This window comes from Phaseolus vulgaris, chromosome 2 (genome assembly GCF_051622355.1).
Source record: "Phaseolus vulgaris cultivar YP4 chromosome 2, ASM5162235v1, whole genome shotgun sequence".
NCBI classification, from domain to species: Eukaryota; Viridiplantae; Streptophyta; class Magnoliopsida; order Fabales; family Fabaceae; genus Phaseolus; species Phaseolus vulgaris.
This window is the reverse complement of record NC_143499.1, coordinates 38,690,448-38,709,753: the sequence shown is the minus strand read 5'-3', so window position 1 is coordinate 38,709,753 and position 19,306 is coordinate 38,690,448. Positions and strand designations below refer to the sequence as shown.

The following is a 19,306-nucleotide window of genomic DNA, read 5'->3' as shown; positions in this document are numbered from 1 at the left end:
TGTTAGTTCTTTTCGTCAATAATTACCGTCGTTTTATTCTCATTAGGATGCAGACACAGCACCACTGAAAATTCTAAGTCCAAGTAAATATGTATCTAAAAGTTCACATGCCTTTACCGCGGCGTTCCACATGTAACAGGGTAATATTCCAAAAAGTAGCTGATAGCAAAAATGCTTGACCTGTAGAATATAACTCGCCAATACTAGGTACACCCAAAAAATCAAGTGACTATTGCCGCGCAGTGAACAACTTCTGGTGTGAATTGATTTAGCAGTCTATTACGAGAATGTCTATTGCAACTCTTTATATGTCTGTTGTCACTCACATTTAAATAATTTGCATCTAAAGTAATTTTTTTGTCAGTTAAATTTCACGAAATTGAATTAAAGAAGAGTGACAATGACACATTAGAGTGACAGTAGACATCAAGATTTCCTATGTTGTAGATGGTTTGGGATAGGATAAAAAACGATTTCAAAAAATTGGTAAAACTACTTGAAAAGTAAAGGGTCGCCGGTGAAGGGATATTGTATTGTCACGATGATCCAGTGAGAATAAATGCTTGGAGAAGGCTCTGCGCTGCGCGGGTTTCATCAGGTGTACCGGATATGACAATAGTCCTGTCACCTGTTGCGGGAAGAGATTCATGGACGACGACCTTAGCACCTGATATCTGATAACGGAAACAAAATGAAGTTAAAAAGGGGGAATAATAGTGTCTTTGAAACAAGTCCCATTGTTCGTCATAACAATGCCATATGTCCAAAATGTCAAGCAATTTCAGCATCATTGGATGGTTATTTTCTCGTAACAGAACCACTAACCAATTACAATATCATAGTAGAGACCACACAAAAGATTAATGTGAGGAGCACTTAAGCACCTAAATAAAGTATATATACATAAACTCATCCGAGATCGGGTACCTGTCTCAAGCGAACCAGATTGCTACCGTTTTCCCCATATACAGAGCCAATAACATCCTCAGGAACCACAATTTGCACAGTTGTATTAGTAACAATCGCAGTTTTACTCCCACTGCAGACCGAAGAGAGTAATAATAAGAACTACATTTTGTAACATATTGTTATACTTGCCCAAGTAACTATTTCCGAGTTCTAATAAGTTGTTAGTGACAATGAAAAACAATTATTTTCCTTTTTTTTATGCTTTTGGGGTTCAGGGAGGACTCATTGAAGAATTTAATGGAATTTCATATTATTTTCTAAGAGGAGATTCCCATACACGAACCCAGGTTATGCAACTATTATATTATGGGGCAGAAAATAAACAAGGAGAACCAAGCCTTGTTCACATTAAAAACCATGTTATAGTAGTCCCAAAACTTCACAAGGAGCCTGGTCAATGCCTGGGCTCCAAATAATAGCAAATAAACAATGATCTCATAAAGGTCATTGTTGAATAAATCAAAAGATGCTAGTCAAGTGTATTGATCTTTCAAAACAGCAGAGTAAGTGGCACGACAGAAGCAACTGTTTGTAAGAAAATGTGAAAGTGTGAGTTTGGCATCAACAAGAAATGCAAACATGTGACCTGACCTAGTATGCCACAGAAATCAATACTGGTTACCAAATCATAGGCAGCAGTTCCTAGTTATGCAGATCTATGATCCTGAAAATACTAAAAGATAGCCTAAAGTTTGTCCTCATAAATCATTGATATGCATTAAAGCATGTTTAATTATTTGGCATATCAACTACCTGACAAGTTCTAAGCCACCTTTTTCAGAAATCAATCCCCGACCATTGGTGCCTCTGGAGTTTATTCCAGCCACTATCTGCAGCCAAACTTAATAAGTTTATAGGGAAAACTTGGAAAGGAAAACAAGCCAGCAGAGAGAAAGCAATATACCTGTGGTGCCAGTAATCCTGGCAAAGAATGTCTATTGAGACCATGAGAAACAGCAACAGTTGGTCGGCCTCCAGCTAGAACAGAGGAAAGGCTCCTTCCTCCACCACTGTGTTGTGTATTGACAAATAGATGATCTCGCAGTCTACCAGTGGCTTTATATATTGCACCTTGAACATTTGAAAATTCCCCTGATATCTGAAGGAAAAGTGAATAATGATTTTAAAAAATGCTGAAACATGATTGCAAGATTTATCCTGATGATTTAGTGTGAACTTAGATTTCAGTAAGAAAGTTAAGTTGAACTCAACTAGAGTTAAGAAAAAGCAGCCCACTGTGGCTTGTAATTCAACCATAGTTTGAGATAAGTTTCACTTCTAACTGTGAAGAAAAATTGCCAAACATGTTGACACAATGTTCGATGGAAGATGAAAGTTGTTTGGGTTTCCCAACTGAAATCTAAGGACACCCTTGATAAAAAAATTTTAAAGAACTACATATACAAGAAGTGTATGACCCAAGATAGACATCCTCATGCAAATAAGTTGCTTCTTGTCAACTCTAAAGGTTAAAACAATCAGTGGATTAAATGAGGAAAAAAGGTAGAATATCATAGCATTAAGCATTTGTTATAATCACTATACATATCGACAAGGAGATCATGAAAACCATATTTCAATATTTGGCCAGTACTAAGATCAGATTTCTAGATCAAACAAAACATGAAGATAAAAATTGAGCCAACATAACAGTTGAAGTTACAAATAGAATGCATCAGAAAGACCATGAATTCAGAGCTAATCTCAAGATGATAACGAGGCTAAAAGTCTATGAGATACAAAGAATAGGTAGCTCCAACTTGAAAATGAGACTTTTAATCTCTATAAAGTAGAGAATACAACTTATATTTCGATTATAGGTAACGTTTTGAGGGATTAATAACATGTTTTGACATATAAGCACCAAGAACAGTTAAGAGTAAACAGAATCTAAAACCAAGTGTCTAAGACATAACCCAGCTTTCCATAACAAAATACCTTTATATACAGATTGCAATGCACACTCTATTTATGTGGGGAGTTTTTAGAGCATAATTCATTTTTATAAAAAACTTAAAATACTTCATGACAAAAATATGTTGTTTGGATAGAGATTTTTAAAAGGAATTGAAATGTTAGAAATATATTAAAGTATTTTGATTACTTGAAATTGTAGAATTTCAAATTCCATCTAAAAACTAAGAATTTGAAATTTTCAATACTCTCTTCTCTCTAACATCAAATATTCAAAATAAGCTAATGTTTGATATTAAAATTTCAATATACACGTTTATATATATTAGATATAGTAGAAATTAAATTACCCTATCCAAATTAAGAATGTAAAAAATTTAAATTAATTTATCCAAACAAAGCACATAAAAATGTAAGAAATTTAGATCAAATCAATTCAAATTTCAAGCCTTCCAAATTCTCCTAAATTTTAAAATTCCTCATCCAAACATAACGTAGCTACTTATTGCTCCAAAAAGCATCTAGAAGGAAATAAAATACAATCTATACACTGAGAGTAGGTGGGTGGGTCGTATCTAAGACTTAGCGTTCAGAAACATAAAAAAAGTTGCAAGCTGAGGATCAAAATAGGATTACATTCTTACACATAGGGATAACAGGTACTTTTGCTGAATATACCAGGATAAGAATGCATTATATATCTTAAAACAATACCAAATGTAACATGCTGAGAGGTTGGGGATTTAGCAAAACAAAACAAGTATCTGGCACCACTAAACGAATGTATGCAATCTGAAAACATTTTAATTGAGAAAGCACATAAAGAATCATGGACACACCTGTACCAATTGATCATTTTCTGATACACACTTTGGAGCCTGATCATGGCCAATTATTCTTATATTCGTCCCTGTGGCTTTCCTCATTTCAGAGACTATTGCCCCTCCTTTCCCTAACAAGCAACCAACTTGGTTTGATGAGACTACAAGACGTGCACTAACAGATGTCCCTTTTTTTGTTCCCAAGTCTAGCCCCTTCTCAACACCAGCCTCAACATACTTGGAGAAAACAAGCACAACAGCCTTCTGTGCAGGGGAATAGTTTGATTCAGGATTCTGCATAAAGGTAAGCCACCAGCAAAAAAGAAACATCAAAAGAGAGTGTACTACACTAATATATAGACAAGACATAGAACAGAAGTACAAGCAAAAAGATTACATTTAACAAACCTCTGAAGCTGTAATAGTAACTAATCGATCCTCGCACTCAACCACTGAAGGAGCAACACTTATAATAGCCCCTGATTCGTTCTGAAGAGCTCTTACAATATTACCTCCCTTTCCAATAACGGCACCAACCCTATCATTGGAACAAAGAATTCTAAAGGTAACTTCCTGCTGAAGTACTTTTGGATCCAGGGATGAGACTCTATTAACTTCTGCTGATAATTTATGAGAACCAGAGGCATTTCCATTAGACCTGTTGGATAAAGTAGAGCTTCTTTGCAGATGGTGATCTATATGCAGATTAGTTAAAGACTCAAGCGGAATTGAAAACTGTTCAGACTGAACCACTTCATAATGCCTGCTTCCCATCACCTTTGTTCTATCAGGTGGAGGACAATCTTGAAGTCGCTCGGAGACAGCAATAAGTGCCTTCTTTACGGACCTCAGCTGGCCTTCTATCTGACACAACACAATTCCAAAAGGTAATTTCTCAGTATTTAAAAAAAAAATAGAGCACAAATAAATTTAATTCCATTTACCATATTTACTGGTCCCTTTTTTAAGTCATTGGGCCTGTATCTTTCTTATGGGCTCTTTTCCAAACCCAAGTTTTTTTTCTTCTCTTTAGTGTGTATAAAACCTTATCTGTGTAAGAGTTACTGCATCAGAAAATATATGAATATACAGTTTTCGTTCTTCCCAGAAAACTCTTTCTTCTTCACCCACACTGTTTTGTTCCTTTCTTTCTTCTTGAAATCATGAAACTCAAGATGGTATCAGAGCGGGTTTGACCCGCTCTGACCTGCGCTCGCTTTGACACTCCGTTTCTCCTTCCTTTTCTTCCCATTCTTGTATCCTCTTGTCTTGTTTCTTCCATGGCTTCCGAGGAATCTTCACAAGACCCAACAAGTCCCTACTATCTTCATCCCGGAGAGAATCCATGAGCGGTCCTAATTTCGCCTCTGCTTGACGGTAGTAACTATCTTTCATGGAGTTGTGCGATGAAAAGGGCTTTGCTCTCGAAGAACAAATTTAAATTTGTCAGGGAGAAATACCAGAACCGACACGCAAGGGCAAGCAATACGAAGCATGGGAACGCTGCAATGTCATTGTGATTTCGTGGATTAATCGGAGCCTTATCACACAAATTGCTCAAAGCGCCATTTACATTGACAACACAAGGGATTTATGGGAAGATCTGAAGGAGAGATTTTCCAAAAGCAACCATTTCCACACTTCTGATCTCCTTCAAGAAATAAATTCGATCAGGAAGGGAGAGAGAAGCATTTCGAGTATTACACAAGTTCCAGAATATTGTGGGAAGAACTGGATTCACTACGACCCATTCCTACATGCATTTGTAGTACCAAATGCACTTGCAGATTGTCCAAGATCATCCTCGAATACAGAAAATCAGAAAGCGTTATGTCTTTTCTAAAAGGCCTCAGAGACACTTATAACAGTATAAAGACCCAAATTCTTCTCATGGAGCCCTTACCAGGTATAAACAAAGTTTTTTCTCTTGCTCTGCACCAAGAGAGGCAAGAAAGAACTTTCAGTGATGCCGTTGTCATAGAGTCAAAGATTATGACTAACAACGCTAGCCAATCTAGTAAAAAACGGAACATCAGTGGATGGAAAGGAAATGGCAGAGGCAGAGGAAAGCAATGCTCCTTCTGCAATAAGATGAACCTTACTGCGGATGAATGCTACTCAAAACATGGTTATCCACCATGGATCAAACAGAGAATCGCACACGCTGCTACGAATGCGGTAGAAAATCTTGAAGAGCATATGGTTAAAAAAGAATTCTCCACAAGATAAGTTTCTAAATCATCAAGTTCTGAATACTTTATCTACTAAACAAATGCAGAAAATTGTTGATATTATTCAAATGAACAGTGACAAAGGAAAAATCAGTAATGTTGCCACTGATCAACAACCTTTTGAGAAAGGTAAAACTCATCCAAAATCTTGGATTCTTGATACCGGAGCCACTGATCATGTAACCTGTGATATGTCTTTGTTTTTTACTTACTATGAAATTGAGCTTGTGAAAGTTAGACTTCCTAACAATACCCAAGTTATTGCAAAATGTGTTGGGACCATAGTCTTATCTGAAGATTTCATAATATACAATGTTTTATTTATTCCCGAATTTGCCCTGAATATATTATCTGTTCAAAAACTCATCACCTCACTTAACTATAAATTTGTTTTCTTTCGTGATGAATGTCAGATTCAGGACGCAGCTACATCCAAGATGATTGGACGAGCTAGGCTTGGTGCAGGACTTTATAATCTTGATTTTTCATCTGAGAAGAACATTGCTCTCTTCACTCAAACTGATGAGCCTTTTCAGCATGTCAAAAACATTGATACATGGCATTGCAGATTAGGACATCCCTCGAGTAAGGTGTTAGAATGCGTGAGTAAAACATATCCCCGACATATACTTTGATAAGAACAATATGTGTACTCATTGCCATCTTGCTAAACAGCATAAATTACCTTTTCCTTTAAGCAAAAGTACATGTGATAATTCTTTTGATCTTGTTTATATTGATATTTGGGGTCCCTTTAGTATTCCTTCTATTCATGGTCACAAATAATATTTTCTCACTGTAGTGGATGATCATACTAGATTTACTTGGGTATATCTGATGAAAAATAAAAATGAGACACGTAGTCTTTTAAGCAACTTTGTTGTCATGATTAAAAATCAATTTGATAAAGGAATTAAAATTATTAGAACTGACAATGGCCAACAATTTTGCTGGATGGATTTCTATGATAAGCACGATATCTTTCACCAAACCACTTGTGTTGAGACACCACAACAAAATTCTGTGGTAGAACATAAGCATCAACACATCTTAAATGTAACCCGGTGTCTCATGTTTCAATCTAATCTTCCCAAAGTTTTTTGGTCTTACACCATAATGCATGTTGTTCATCCCATAAATAGAGTGCCTTATCCTGTTATTTCAAATAAATGTCCATATGAAAAATTGTACACCACTACTCCTGATATAACTAATCTTCGTATCTTTGTGTTTTGCCTCTACTCTTGAAAACAACAGGAATAAACTTGATCCTAGAGCCAAAAGATGTATTTTTTTGGGTTTTAAGGCAAGAACAAAAGGTTATATAGTCATTGATGCACAAACCAGAGAAATATTTGTCTCCAGAAATGTTATCTTCTATGAGAAAAGCTTTTGTCAAGTCACTGATAAAAGTGAACAAAACGAGCTAAGTTATGATCAAATTTTTATGGAACACATGTATGACAGTCCGCATGACAGTTATCATAGAGGCAACATGAATGAAGTTGAAAACACTAAGATCAGAGATACCGAAGATCTCAGAAGATCAACAAGAAGTCGAAGAAGCTCTGCATACCTTGAGGATTATCATCATCAATTGCTAACCTCTTCACAGAAGGTAATAAACACTGACACGACAAGGTATGCACTCAATTCGGTCTTATCATATAAAAATTTATCTGATGAACATTTTAACTATGTTTCCCTTTTTTTGCAAACTGAACCACACACCTATGAGGAAGCTATCAAATCTGATAAATGGAAGGCAGCCATGAACGACAAGATTAAAGCTCTAGAGATCAACAACACTTGGAAGTTAGTGGATCTTCCAGAGGGTAAGACTCCTATAGGATGTAAGTGAGTCTACAAAATTAAAAGAAGAGCAAATGGAAATATTGAGAGGTACAAAGCTCGATTAGTAGCTGTTAGATATTATAGATATTATTACATATTTTATATTTATGTAATGGGCTTAGTCCATATGTTTCTTTTCCTATATAAACATAATCCTCTGTGTTCAATATACACAAGGGATTTAGCTTACTCTTTCTTTTACTTTAATATGGTATCTAGAGCATACGATTAGGGTTCAATTTTTATTGGTGAAACCACTGTTCATTGGAATTTTCCAATCACCGCCCCACCAAACTTTCACCGGAGTCGCCGTCGTACTTTCATCGGAGCCGCCACAGGACCTTCGCCAAAGACGCCATCGGACCTTCGCTGGAGATGTCGCTAGAATCTCACCGGAGACGCCGCGAAATCTCGCAGGAGTATTAAAGTAAAAGAAAGAGTAGGGTAAATCATTTGTGTATATTGAACACATAAGGTTATGTTTATATAGGAAAAGAAACATATGAGCTAAGCCCATTACATAAATATGAAATATGTAACAATATTTATAATATTTATAATATCTCATATTATCTAATAATATCTAACACTCCCCCTCAAGTTGGTGCATATAGATCATATTTACCCAGCTTGTTACAAATGTAAACAATCCTAGGCCCTCGTAAGGGTTTAATAAAAATATATGCTAATTGATTATTTGAATTAACAAACTCAGTCTTGATATCTCTTGATATAATCTTTTCTCGAATGAAATGACAATCAATCTCAATATGTTTGGTCCTTTCATGAAAAACTGGATTTGAGCTAATATGAAGAGCAGTCTGATTATCACATATAAGTGTCATTTGAGTGACCTCTCCAAATTGCAATTCTTTAAGTAACTGATTAAGCCAAATAAGCTCACAAGTAGCTGAGGCCATAACTCTATATTATGCTTTTGCACTAGATCTTGCCACAACACTTTGTTTCTTGCTCTTCCAAGAGATCAAGTTATCACCAACGGAGACACAATAACCGGAAGTTGATCTTCTATCAGATGGAGATCCTTCCCAATCAGCATCTAAATAACAAACGACTTTAGTATGGTTATTATGACCATATAACAAACCTTGTCCAGGAGAGCCTATAATGTACTTCACTATACGAATGACTGCATTCTTACGATCTTCACATGGAGAATTAAGAAATTGACTCACCACAATGACTGCAAAGGAAATATCAGGACGAGTAACAGTGAGATAGTTCAATTTTCCAACTAATCTCCTGTACTTCTCAGGATCTGAAAGAGGCTCCCCCTGATTGGGTAGAAGCTTGACATTGGGATCCATGAGAGTATCAACAAATTTCGAATTCATCAACCCAATTTCCTCCAAAATATCCAATGCGTATTTTCTGATAGATAACAATACCAGTACTGGATTGTGCTATCTCAATCCCCAAGAAATATTTGAGTTTGCCAAGATCTTTGGTCTGAAAGTGTTGACAAAGGTGTTGTTTTACTTGTGAGATGCCATGGTGATCACTGTCTGTAAGAATAATGTCATCAACATATACTACAAGATAGATACACCCAGCACTCGAGTGATGATAAAAAACTGAATGATCTGTTGCACTGCGAGTCATACCAAACTATTGAACAACATTGCTAAATTTTTCAAACCAAGCCCTAGGAGATTGCTTGAGGCCATATAAGGATTTGCGAAGACGACATACCAATCCAAAAGACTCCCCCTGAGCAACAAAACCGGGAGGTTGCTCCATATAAATTTCTTCCTGCAAATCCCCATTAAGAAAAGCATTTTTGACATCCAGTTGATAAAGAGGTCATTGTTGAAGAACAGCCATAGCTATGAATAAGCGAACAAAAGTCATCTTTGCCACTAGAGAAAAAGTATCACCATAGTCTAAACAAAAAATTTGGGTATAACCCTTAACCACAAGATGAGCTTTGAGACGATCAATAGTACCATCAGGACCAAGTTTGATAGCAAAAATCCACCTGCAACCAACAACAAATTTCCTAGATGGTAAAGGAACAAGTTCTCAAGTTCCATTATTCAGAAGCACATTCATTTCATCAGAAGTTCCTCCTGGAGTCATCAAGTTTGTCATTTGACCAAATCTTTATATGGCTTGAAACAAGCCAGTAGACAGTGGTATGAAAAACTTGCCTCATATCTTTTAACCATAGGTTTCATCCAATCTCAAGCTGATAATTCTCTCTTTATCAAAAAAATAGAAAAATCTTTTATTGCTTTATTAGTCTATGTAGATGACATTATTCTAATCGGTGATGATATGCATGAGATAAATATTATGAAGAACTTGCTGAATGTTACTTTTAAAATCAAAGATCTAGGCAAATTGAAATATTTTCTTGGCTTAGAGATAGCACGGACACATGAAGGTAGTCATCTTTGTCAAAAGAAATATGCTCTTGAGATCCTTGATGATGCAGGGATGCTAGGTGCCAAACCAACAACCACACCCATGCAGAAAAAGACAGAGAATATGTTTGAAGAAGTTGACATTCATGAACCTTCAAGTTATAGAAGACTCATTGAACGTCTTTTGTATCTTGTAAACACTAGACCAGAGATATGCTTTGCTGTTCAACATCTGAGTCAATTTGTTCAAAAGCCTACAATCCATCACCATCGTGCCGTTCAACATGTGCTACGATACATAAAAGCTGCACTTGCACAAGGTTTGTTCTATTCAAAGAATTCTGTTTTGCATTTAAAAGCTTTTACTGACTCTGACTAGGCGTCATGTTCCATGACTCGACGCTCAACAACTGGTTTCTGCATTTTTCTGGGAGAATCATTGATTTCATGGAAAACCAAGAAGCAAAACACGGTTTCTAGATCATCCTCAGAGGCAGAATACCGTGCCTTGGCTTCAACCTCATGTGAGCTACAATGGTTGACCTTTCTTCTAAGAGATCTCCATGTCACCACCTTCAACATTGCATGTCTTTACTGCGATTCACAAACAACCAGGCATATTTCTCATAATAGTAGCTTTCATGAGCGTACAAAACACATTGACATTGATTGTCATGTTGTTCGTGAAAGGCTGCAGTAGAATTTATTCCATCTCCTGCCCATTCGATCTGCAGAGCAACCTGCAGATGTTCTAACAAAAGCCCTCAAGCAAAGCGTTTTCCAGAAACTTATCAGCAAGCTTGGAGTTCTTTGCATACATGCTCCAGCTTGAGGGAGGGTTTTAAGTTATTGGGCCTGTATCTTTCTTATGGGCTTTGTTCCAAAGACCAAGTTTTTTTTTCTTCTCCTTAGTGTGTATAAAACCTTATCTGTGTAAGAGTTACTGCATCAGAAAATATATGAATATATAGTTTTCGTTCTTCCCAGAAAACTCTTTCTTCTTCACCCACACTGTTCTGTTCCTTTCTTTCTTCTTGAAATCATGAAACTCAAGAATCAGTGAGTTGGAAAATGTTCCCAACATTAAGCAAAACATTGCAGTCTTTTCTTACATTGCATCGAAGGTAGCCAAAGGAAACAGGTTTCCTAAGGGGCTAAGCATAACATTGACCCGAAGTCCCCCTCCAGATATCAAACCCATCTAACCCTAGCCCATTAAGACAACACTAGTAAGTACTAAGCAGGCTCCCGTATTCAAGTTTTATTTCAATATATAAAGGATAGGATTGAGGAAAATGGTGAAATGCCAATACTACATCACGTAACAGATAGCATCACCACCAAATAGAAGAAGTTGCACAATGGCATATAGGAATTTTATACTAATAAAAAATTAAATTTATGCCAATAAAAAATAAAAATTGGCAGAATATTAACTCAAAAGTTCAATGGCAAAGCCTCGTTGCGGATAACAAAAGGACGTCACCAAGAAAACTAGGGAGTCAAAATAGGTCAGATTACATAATTATATATACAAAATACATACATTACATAATAATATAAGAAAATTGTAATTACTAATAGGCCTGTAATACAATAAGTCCCACTAGCTTTTTAAAGGTCTTATAGCAAAAAATGCCTGCAGGCTAGTTCAGACCTGCATCTAGATCAGGCTAGAGTCAAAAGTTTTTTTGTTTTTGTTTTTAACAAACCTAGCCTTAGCTCTACCAAAGTCTGATTGCAGCATATTTCCACCCCTAACTACACCCATGGCAGCCAGAAAGGCAATCCAATAAATTCTGCAGTGCAATAGTGAGAAAGCGGCTATTTCACAACACTGAAAAGGGTCTAGAGAGAGGGGGGAGGAGGGGGGTTAAACAAGGAAGTCAAAATCAATATTATACTTATAAGATCGTATGGGGGGTGGAATATTGGGAATCATGTGATCGTAGCATGGTCACAAATAATAAGAACCAACTGAGAATATAAAAGTATATTTTAACATCAAAATATGGTAATATAATTAACTAAAACATAGAATAAAATCATTAACGTTCAAATAAATATTTTGATTTTTTAGTTACTATATAATTAATATTTCAATCCTTTTTATATTTGAAAGTAATATTTCCATCTATTTTTTAGTTTTTTATATAATAAAAAAGATACAGAAAGAGAACAAAAAAATTCAAAAAGTGATAATATTTTAAAGGAATGCCTAAAGCTCCACTGGTAGATTTCAGAAACAAAAATAAATATAACCACGCTGATTATTTTTACATGCAAAAAGAACCACGTTGATTCAAACCACTAGCAAATGAAGTAACTCATCATATTCCGAAAAGATCGTTGAACAAAGGAGATCAAACAATACAGAAGCAATTCAGTTGAACCCAGTTTGAACCAAACAAAGACGAATCACAAAAGATGCAGATTCAGAAGGGCAGAAAATAGAAAAGGCAAGCCAAAATGAATCATACTGTGAAGTCTCCAGGGTTTCATTGAATGGGTCTTCAGAAAATGGCCGAGCTGTCAATTTATTTTAAAAATAAAAGGTTTCCAGATATACATTAAGGTCATGCAATTGCATTGAGTTTATGAGTACGATAATAAGATCTTATCAAACTCGCATACATGAGTTAAGCTGAGATCACTCAGGCTTCCAAAATTTGTAAAATCGTTTGATCATATACAAGATCTTGATTTTCCTAACATAAATGTAAAAATAATTCACCAACTCATTATCCATTCAATTATGATGATAATATTAATGGACTATTTTTACTGAATCATGATTAATTTATGTATGCTTGTAGAAAATTCATTAGGTATCCAAAAGGGGACTGCTTCGACAGCCAGTTCATGAACCAATAAAGTGAAAGACCAAGAACAATGTGCTAGCTTGGGAGGGGGGGAACAGCTAGGAATTTCAGATACATAATAAGAAATGGATACTATACAAAATGAATACAGGTATACGTGAAATTTATAAAAAAATCCAATATACGACACAGCCAATATATGCTAACAAAAATTTTGTGAACACAATATTTGCAAGAGACATTCACATTACTAATTCCCCATCAATACACAAACATGCCGATACAATAGATGATGATCACAATTTACAAAAAAGATACCAGTGATCATATCAAGCATATTTACATGCATATATTTCCCACACCATATGAAATTATATTTTTTTAATATGAAAATGTAAAAAAAAAATACAATTTCCCTGGCCAAGTTAGAATTTCACAAGAACGACCATTAGTCCAATCCAAAAGAAGCTTTAATCTAAGAATGACAAGCCCTGGCTCATGATTTGGAAGAGAGACGGTCCATTTTTAACAAAAGACACTATTGATTCCTTTTACCAATTAAAAACTACAGTAGTTACAATCTCACTTAGCTACTGGCTCCGCTTACTTACCAGGCAGTACCGATAGTTCATTAGAGTTATTCAGCACATGATATTATGCTAAACTCATGTCTGTATCCATAGGGTATGTATTAACATCAGATACTAGTTACACGCCGATACTTTTATATTTTTGGAGTATCTCGGCTTCATAGGGGTCCGGCACAAAATTTTCCTTCAACCAATGAATCTATCTATTTTGAGAAGGTCCTTAAATGAAAAATCCACTCGTCTAAATGGGCAGCATAGCCAACCATTGCTAGCTCGTAGCAGGATTACAAGTGTAAAAGACCGGATATATAGAAGCGAGAAACTAAGTGGCAGCTAACTGCTGACGTGTTACATCACCATCTGTTCGGCCTCAAGATTTTGTGGGAAACATCCACATCTACCTTCCTATGCTTTCCCATCTGACCACACTAATCAATGCTCAGATTCTCTGCCTCCATTATTCAAAAATCCAATTTACCAAGTCTATTATAGTCCCTTATATTCAACCATTTTTTCCGTTTCTCATAAAATTCATTAACAAAAAGGAAGGGAAGGAAAATAGAGCGGGAGAAGAGGAACCCTTCATATTCAATTTCTTCAAAAATCCTTCCACTTCAATTCTATCAACTAGAACATGAGCAGTTCTACAAAATCTCATTAATATTTCTACGACTTCAACATCCATTCCATACATTCAAAGAGAATAAAAGATAGGTTAGACATGCCTCCCTTAAATAAATCACTAACAATTTTTCACCCAAACAGTTAAACTATTAAATTCTAACTTCAAAATTCAATTCCAAACAAATGCCAAAATCCTAGCGAACATATCGCACGCCGATACATCACTAGCAGCAGAAGTCCAACGCAACGCACCGTGTAAGAACACGAAAAGCAGAAACAAACAAACTGACCTCAACGATTTCATCGGACGGAGCAGTGCACGCCGGCAAACCATCGTTCAAAACCCTAATCTTACATCCGGTGTCAATTCTGATCTTCTCGATCACCTTCCCGGCCTTGCCAATTACAGCGCCGACCTGCGAAGTATCCGCGAGCAGGCGGCAAGAGACGACACGGTCGCCGACCTCGGTGCCAGCAGTATCGGCAGCAACATCAAGAATCCGTTCAAAGACCTTGAGCAGCGCCTCCTGCGCCTTGGAGACCTCGCCGGCGGCGGAAGCAGAGGCAGAGGCAGTGACGAGGATGACCCGGTCGGGGGATTCGGGCGAGGCGTCCTCGAATCGGATCTTGGCGGCGGTGGCCTCCTGAAGCGTCTTGATGAGAACACCGGACTTGCCGATGATGGCGCCGACGCGTGAGGCGTGGCAGAGGAGACGAAAGGTGACGTGAGTCTGACAGAGTTTGGGACGGTTGGAGTGTCCGTTAGGGGGGTTTGAATCCGCCATCATCATTCAATCTGTAAATTCTGCTTCAGAGGAAGCTTCTGCTTCTGCTTCTGCTTCTGCTTCTGCTTCTTCCCATAATAACACAGGTATTTTTTCTTGCAGGACTTTATTTATCTTACTCCTAATTGGATAATTAAATATAAATACTCCTTATTACAAATTACTAATTGTTTATCCTTGTGTGTCTTCTCTCTCTCTCTTTCACTGATTAATGATTTTTATTAATTATTAATTAGTAACTGTGTTTCGTTGTGCTTCTTGGTCGATGACAGTTGCAGACACGAGGAAGAGAGAAGTCTGACTTTGGTTTGGAACGGGATAAGAGGGATGCCTGTTACATAAAGTAATTAATTAATATTAGAAAATGTTTTTAACTACAATTAAGACTTTTTAATTAATGATTATTAATTTTAATTTTAATATTATTAAACATTTATCAACTATAATTATGAGTCATAATTATTTCAAAATTATGTAAAACAAAAATAATAAAATATTTAAAATATGAAAGGTTAACTTTAAAATACAAATTTAAAAAATGTTGATTTAAATTATCATACAGTGACTTTAAATTATTATTAATTTGAATCGTGATTCATAATAATTTTAGTATCAAATTTACAATGTTGAAAATTATTATATAGTCAATTATAAAGTTGAAAATGTTGATTTAAATTGTTTTTCAATATTAGTCATTAAAATATGTGATAATAAAAAATCAAATTAAATGATTAGACTTGTTAATAAGAGTTTCAGTGGTCTATATAAAATATTAAAGTAGTAATTATTAATATTCTAACTAAAAATGACAACAAGATAATTAAAAAATTGTAGATAAAACGTATATAATCATAATAAAATATTATAAATTAAATAAAATCACAATATCATATTACTTAGGATAAATATCATATTACTTAGTATAAAGAGTTGGGTTCAATACAATAAATATTTATATATTTTAATTTTAGTATAATAAATTTTTTTTTTCTCTAAGTAGTATTAATTTTAGTATAATACAATCCTTGTGATTTATTTCTTCAAGTAACATTGATTTTTTTGTTCACGATGAGAATTCGACTCTAAATCTCTCACATTCGTTTCTTCTTTGAAAAAAAAGTTCGTAGAATTAAACTAAATGTTTTTAATTTTATAAAAAAATCATTTTTTCATATAATATTTTTTTAATCATTATAAATATTTTTATTTTTTGACAACCAATAAAAAATCATCAAAACTAAAACCAAATTGTGGGAACAGTTTTTTTTGGACGAATAAGAAATAAAATGAGAATTCAATTTATTGAGAGCCAATTTCTCCCCGTTAAACCCTTACCACTCGGAGAAAAAGCAAAAAGAAAATATGATATGTGTTTATTAAGATTAAAGTGAAAATTAAGGTTAATATAATATTGGAGAAATGATTAAAGAATTTAAATTTACAAAGTAAAAAGCAAAGGATTAAAGTTTCCCTTCAGATGTATTTTTTATAGTTTAGAATTTTTTGCAAAGATTTTTCAAAAAACCTAATTCAGGGCAAAGATCAATCATACCTGAATCCAAACATTCAATAAAGCAAAAAGATTTCTATCCATTTTCTCTTGCAATCTATTTGACAGAGAATTTTATTTATATTAGAGCACAAGTATGATCAGATATTAAAGATATATTAACACAGATGATGGATAACGAAGTACATATAACATAAGTGAAGAACAGTGGAACAATTAGTCACTTGATCAGGCACAATGATGGTTGAATATTCAAAACTTGGTTGCATGTACACAGCATCAAACCTCATAACCAGGATTAACTTTCTGTTGGATATCCCCATAACTTTCTAACTCTTCCATGTCTTCCAAGCTCCCCAAAAAAAGAGGAAGTCTTTGATGAAGTTTATATGGTTGAAGAGAAAGAATTCTATGTTTACCATCAGACCCTCTTCCACCAGCCTGCTCTACAATGAAACTAAGAGGGTTTGCTTCATAAACAAGACGAAGATGGTCCCTTGGATTCATTGCCACACCACCATACAACAAAGTTCTGTGGAGATCAGCCACCAGAGAACATATATACCTGGCAGAGTACTTCTTTGGATATCTACCTTTTCCTTGTCTAACAGTGTCTATATATTGCCTTAAACCTTCAGGCCAGTCAAAATATCTTGCATCATTCACCGAATAAATTTGCCCTGACCACATTAGACAGATGTCAACAGCATAAACCAAAGGTATATTTCATTCAGAAGTTAACAATGACAATATCCCATTGTAAGATGCTTCCAATCTTAGGTAGTAATGCAATATAAAGACATGATATGAGAGATAATGCATTATAACAACTACTACAAAAGTTGCAGCATGGATAAACTTTTTTAATGGTTGACAGTGTAAAAGCTTTTACACAAGCAATGCATGTATGTTAAACTCTTTAAATTGTAGGGAAAATGTAAAATGCATATTTTACCACGGGGAGGAATTTGAATGCTTGGATTTGTAAGAATAAAGTCTCCTGTTGAATGATCAAGAGTGAATGCGTGTGTTCCAGAACCAAAGGTGATGCAGAGTATAGTTGCAGAAGAATAGAGAACATAGGCAGCAGCAATCAACCTACTTCCACTCTGGAGTGAATTCAGCATAGCCTTCTCCTCTATTGGTAGATCATCTAGTTCCTCAAGCCGCTTATAAATACCAAAAATTGTGCCTGTTGGAATGGATGCATCAATATTTCGAGAACCATCCAGGGGATCTGTTACAACCACATATGGACCATCCTCACTTATCCAAGTTGGCTCATCATTTTCTTCAGAAGCCATGACAGCAACTTTTCCAGATTTTCGGAGTGATGACAAGATAATTTCATTCTGCAATGATGCATGATGGGGAGTATTGAATAATCAGATACTATATTCCATTAATATTTATGGGTCCATGTTTGTAAAGAAAAGTATATAGCCCTTGACCAACTTAGGTAAGGGATTAAACATTCAAGACTATGTTTTGTACACCTTCTTCATGTATTGATATATACTTATTTAAATGCCATTCTCATGTTGTTGCTCTATGACTTATTTAGACATAAGAGGCTGAATTTTTTCAAAATTTTCCAAGTGGTGCAAGTCAACAACCTGAACGGCAATAGGCATCATATCAAAACCCTCAAATTCCCAATTAGTAAGAGAAATAGAAAAAATGGTACAAAAATCATTCCCTTTTGCACTTTGCTCTGTTAACATTGCCCCTTCATCCCAATTTGAAATGAATTCTTCTTTACCAAAAGATGGAATGGAGATAATGGCCACTCCACACTTTCATTCCTTTTTTCTTCTCTCATTTACAACTACTCAATTTCCATCCCAATTGAGTACACACTTACACAATGGAAATCACTTCCCAAAAATCACCCAAGAAAGGATAAGAGGACAAAACCACACACATCCTTTTTCTCTTCTCTCATTTACATCCACACAATTTCTATACCATCCAAAAGACACACTCACACAAATGGAAAGCACTTTCCACCACGACAACAATAACCATTCATGAAAGGATAAGAAAAACAAACAAAACTGCATTCTAGTCATTTCCAAAGAGAAAAAGAAAATACCGAGAGAATATCAAGAGGCTTTGGAGCATCTCTATCGGAACCAACAGAGTCAAAACCGGTTTGTTTGCCAAGGCTGTAATTAAAAGGAGAAGCCACAAGAGCTGCAATTCTCTTGGAAGCATACTGTATGTGATCAAGCAACACCACCAAATCATCCTTCACGTGTATTCCTTCCTTCCCCACATACTCTAACAGTGTCACAAACCCATCATCACCTCCAGAAGATGAAGAAGAACCACCCACAGCTCTAAGGGGTCTTAGCTCAGACCCAGAAACTGAAGTCATTCTTAGTCTGCAGAAAGGGGTCCCCAAGGCACAAAGTTGAGATTTTGATGAAAATTTTTGAAGCTTTGGTCTTAAGCTTACAAGATGATAGAGTGGTGGCCTTACAGCTGACTGCATAATGTCAAAAGTTATCTAATGATGAAATATTTTCATTTCAGAAAATTTCAAGCTCTTTTAAAACACAAAAAAAGAAAACTCTCCTTGCTTCAACTTCTTATTTTATTTGCAGTCTTTTTATATTTGAAAATTAAAAAATACTCTTTAAAATTAAAGGGAGACCGTCTTACTTTTTAAACTGTTATTACAGAAAACATATGTTACATTTCAAATAAATCATAAGTTTAAATGCGATCTTGATTTCTGATCAATTTTGAATTTTAATTTTGTATGATAATTTCGTTGTTTATTCAAGATCACTG

The 19,306-nt window shown here is 35.3% G+C and overlaps 2 protein-coding genes and 1 pseudogene across 6 annotated transcripts; all 3 read right to left on the bottom strand.

Moving 5' to 3' along the window:
* Window positions 1–6: 6 nt before the first annotated feature.
* On the bottom strand, window positions 7–15,308 carry HEN4 (RNA-binding KH domain-containing protein). Of its 5 annotated transcripts, none has more exons than XM_068613756.2 (7): window positions 14,503–15,308; window positions 4,113–4,568; window positions 3,723–3,998; window positions 1,874–2,068; window positions 1,723–1,799; window positions 928–1,039; window positions 7–674 (listed from the first exon to the last, which is right to left on the bottom strand). In XM_068613756.2, the coding sequence occupies exons 1-7, from the start codon at window positions 15,001–15,003 to the stop codon at window positions 537–539; spliced, it is 1,755 nt and encodes a 584-aa protein (XP_068469857.1). In that variant the 5' UTR covers window positions 15,004–15,308; the 3' UTR covers window positions 7–536. The 5 variants fall into 5 exon arrangements, with proteins under 5 accessions (XP_068469857.1, XP_090154900.1, XP_090154901.1 ...); XM_090298774.1 differs by having other exon boundaries at window positions 4,113–4,564; window positions 14,503–15,120; XM_090298775.1 differs by lacking the exon at window positions 14,503–15,308 and adding an exon at window positions 4,649–5,718 and having other exon boundaries at window positions 4,113–4,564.
* LOC150029160 (secreted RxLR effector protein 161 pseudogene) lies at window positions 8,242–9,288 on the bottom strand (annotated as a pseudogene).
* A 1,282-nt stretch (window positions 15,309–16,590) lies between the features above and the next one.
* LOC137811892 (Inositol monophosphatase family protein) lies at window positions 16,591–19,095 on the bottom strand. Its single transcript, XM_068613755.2, has 3 exons — window positions 18,603–19,095; window positions 17,463–17,859; window positions 16,591–17,187 (listed from the first exon to the last, which is right to left on the bottom strand). Exons 1-3 carry the CDS (start codon window positions 19,002–19,004, stop codon window positions 16,787–16,789), a joined length of 1,200 nt encoding a protein of 399 aa, XP_068469856.1. The 5' UTR covers window positions 19,005–19,095; the 3' UTR covers window positions 16,591–16,786.
* Between the last annotated feature and the right edge of the window lie 211 nt (window positions 19,096–19,306).

What these genes read in the sequence shown, in the direction of transcription:
- LOC137811892 (XM_068613755.2), bottom strand. Translation starts at nt 19,004, where the DNA reads ATGCAGTCAGCTGTAAGGCCACCACTCTATCATCTTGTAAGCTTAAGA. An exon ending in AGCCTCTTGATATTCTCTCG is followed by an intron (nt 17,860 to 18,602) that starts GTATTTTCTTTT and finishes GCATCATTGCAG; the next exon opens with AATGAAATTATCTTGTCATC. An exon ending in CATTCAAATTCCTCCCCGTG is followed by an intron (nt 17,188 to 17,462) that starts GTAAAATATGCA and finishes TAATGTGGTCAG; the next exon opens with GGCAAATTTATTCGGTGAAT.
- HEN4 (XM_068613756.2), bottom strand. Translation starts at nt 15,003, where the DNA reads ATGATGATGGCGGATTCAAACCCCCCTAACGGACACTCCAACCGTCCC. An exon ending in CAGGATTACTGGCACCACAG is followed by an intron (nt 1,800 to 1,873) that starts GTATATTGCTTT and finishes GTTTGGCTGCAG; the next exon opens with ATAGTGGCTGGAATAAACTC. An exon ending in GGTGGCTTAGAACTTGTCAG is followed by an intron (nt 1,040 to 1,722) that starts GTAGTTGATATG and finishes TTCGGTCTGCAG; the next exon opens with TGGGAGTAAAACTGCGATTG.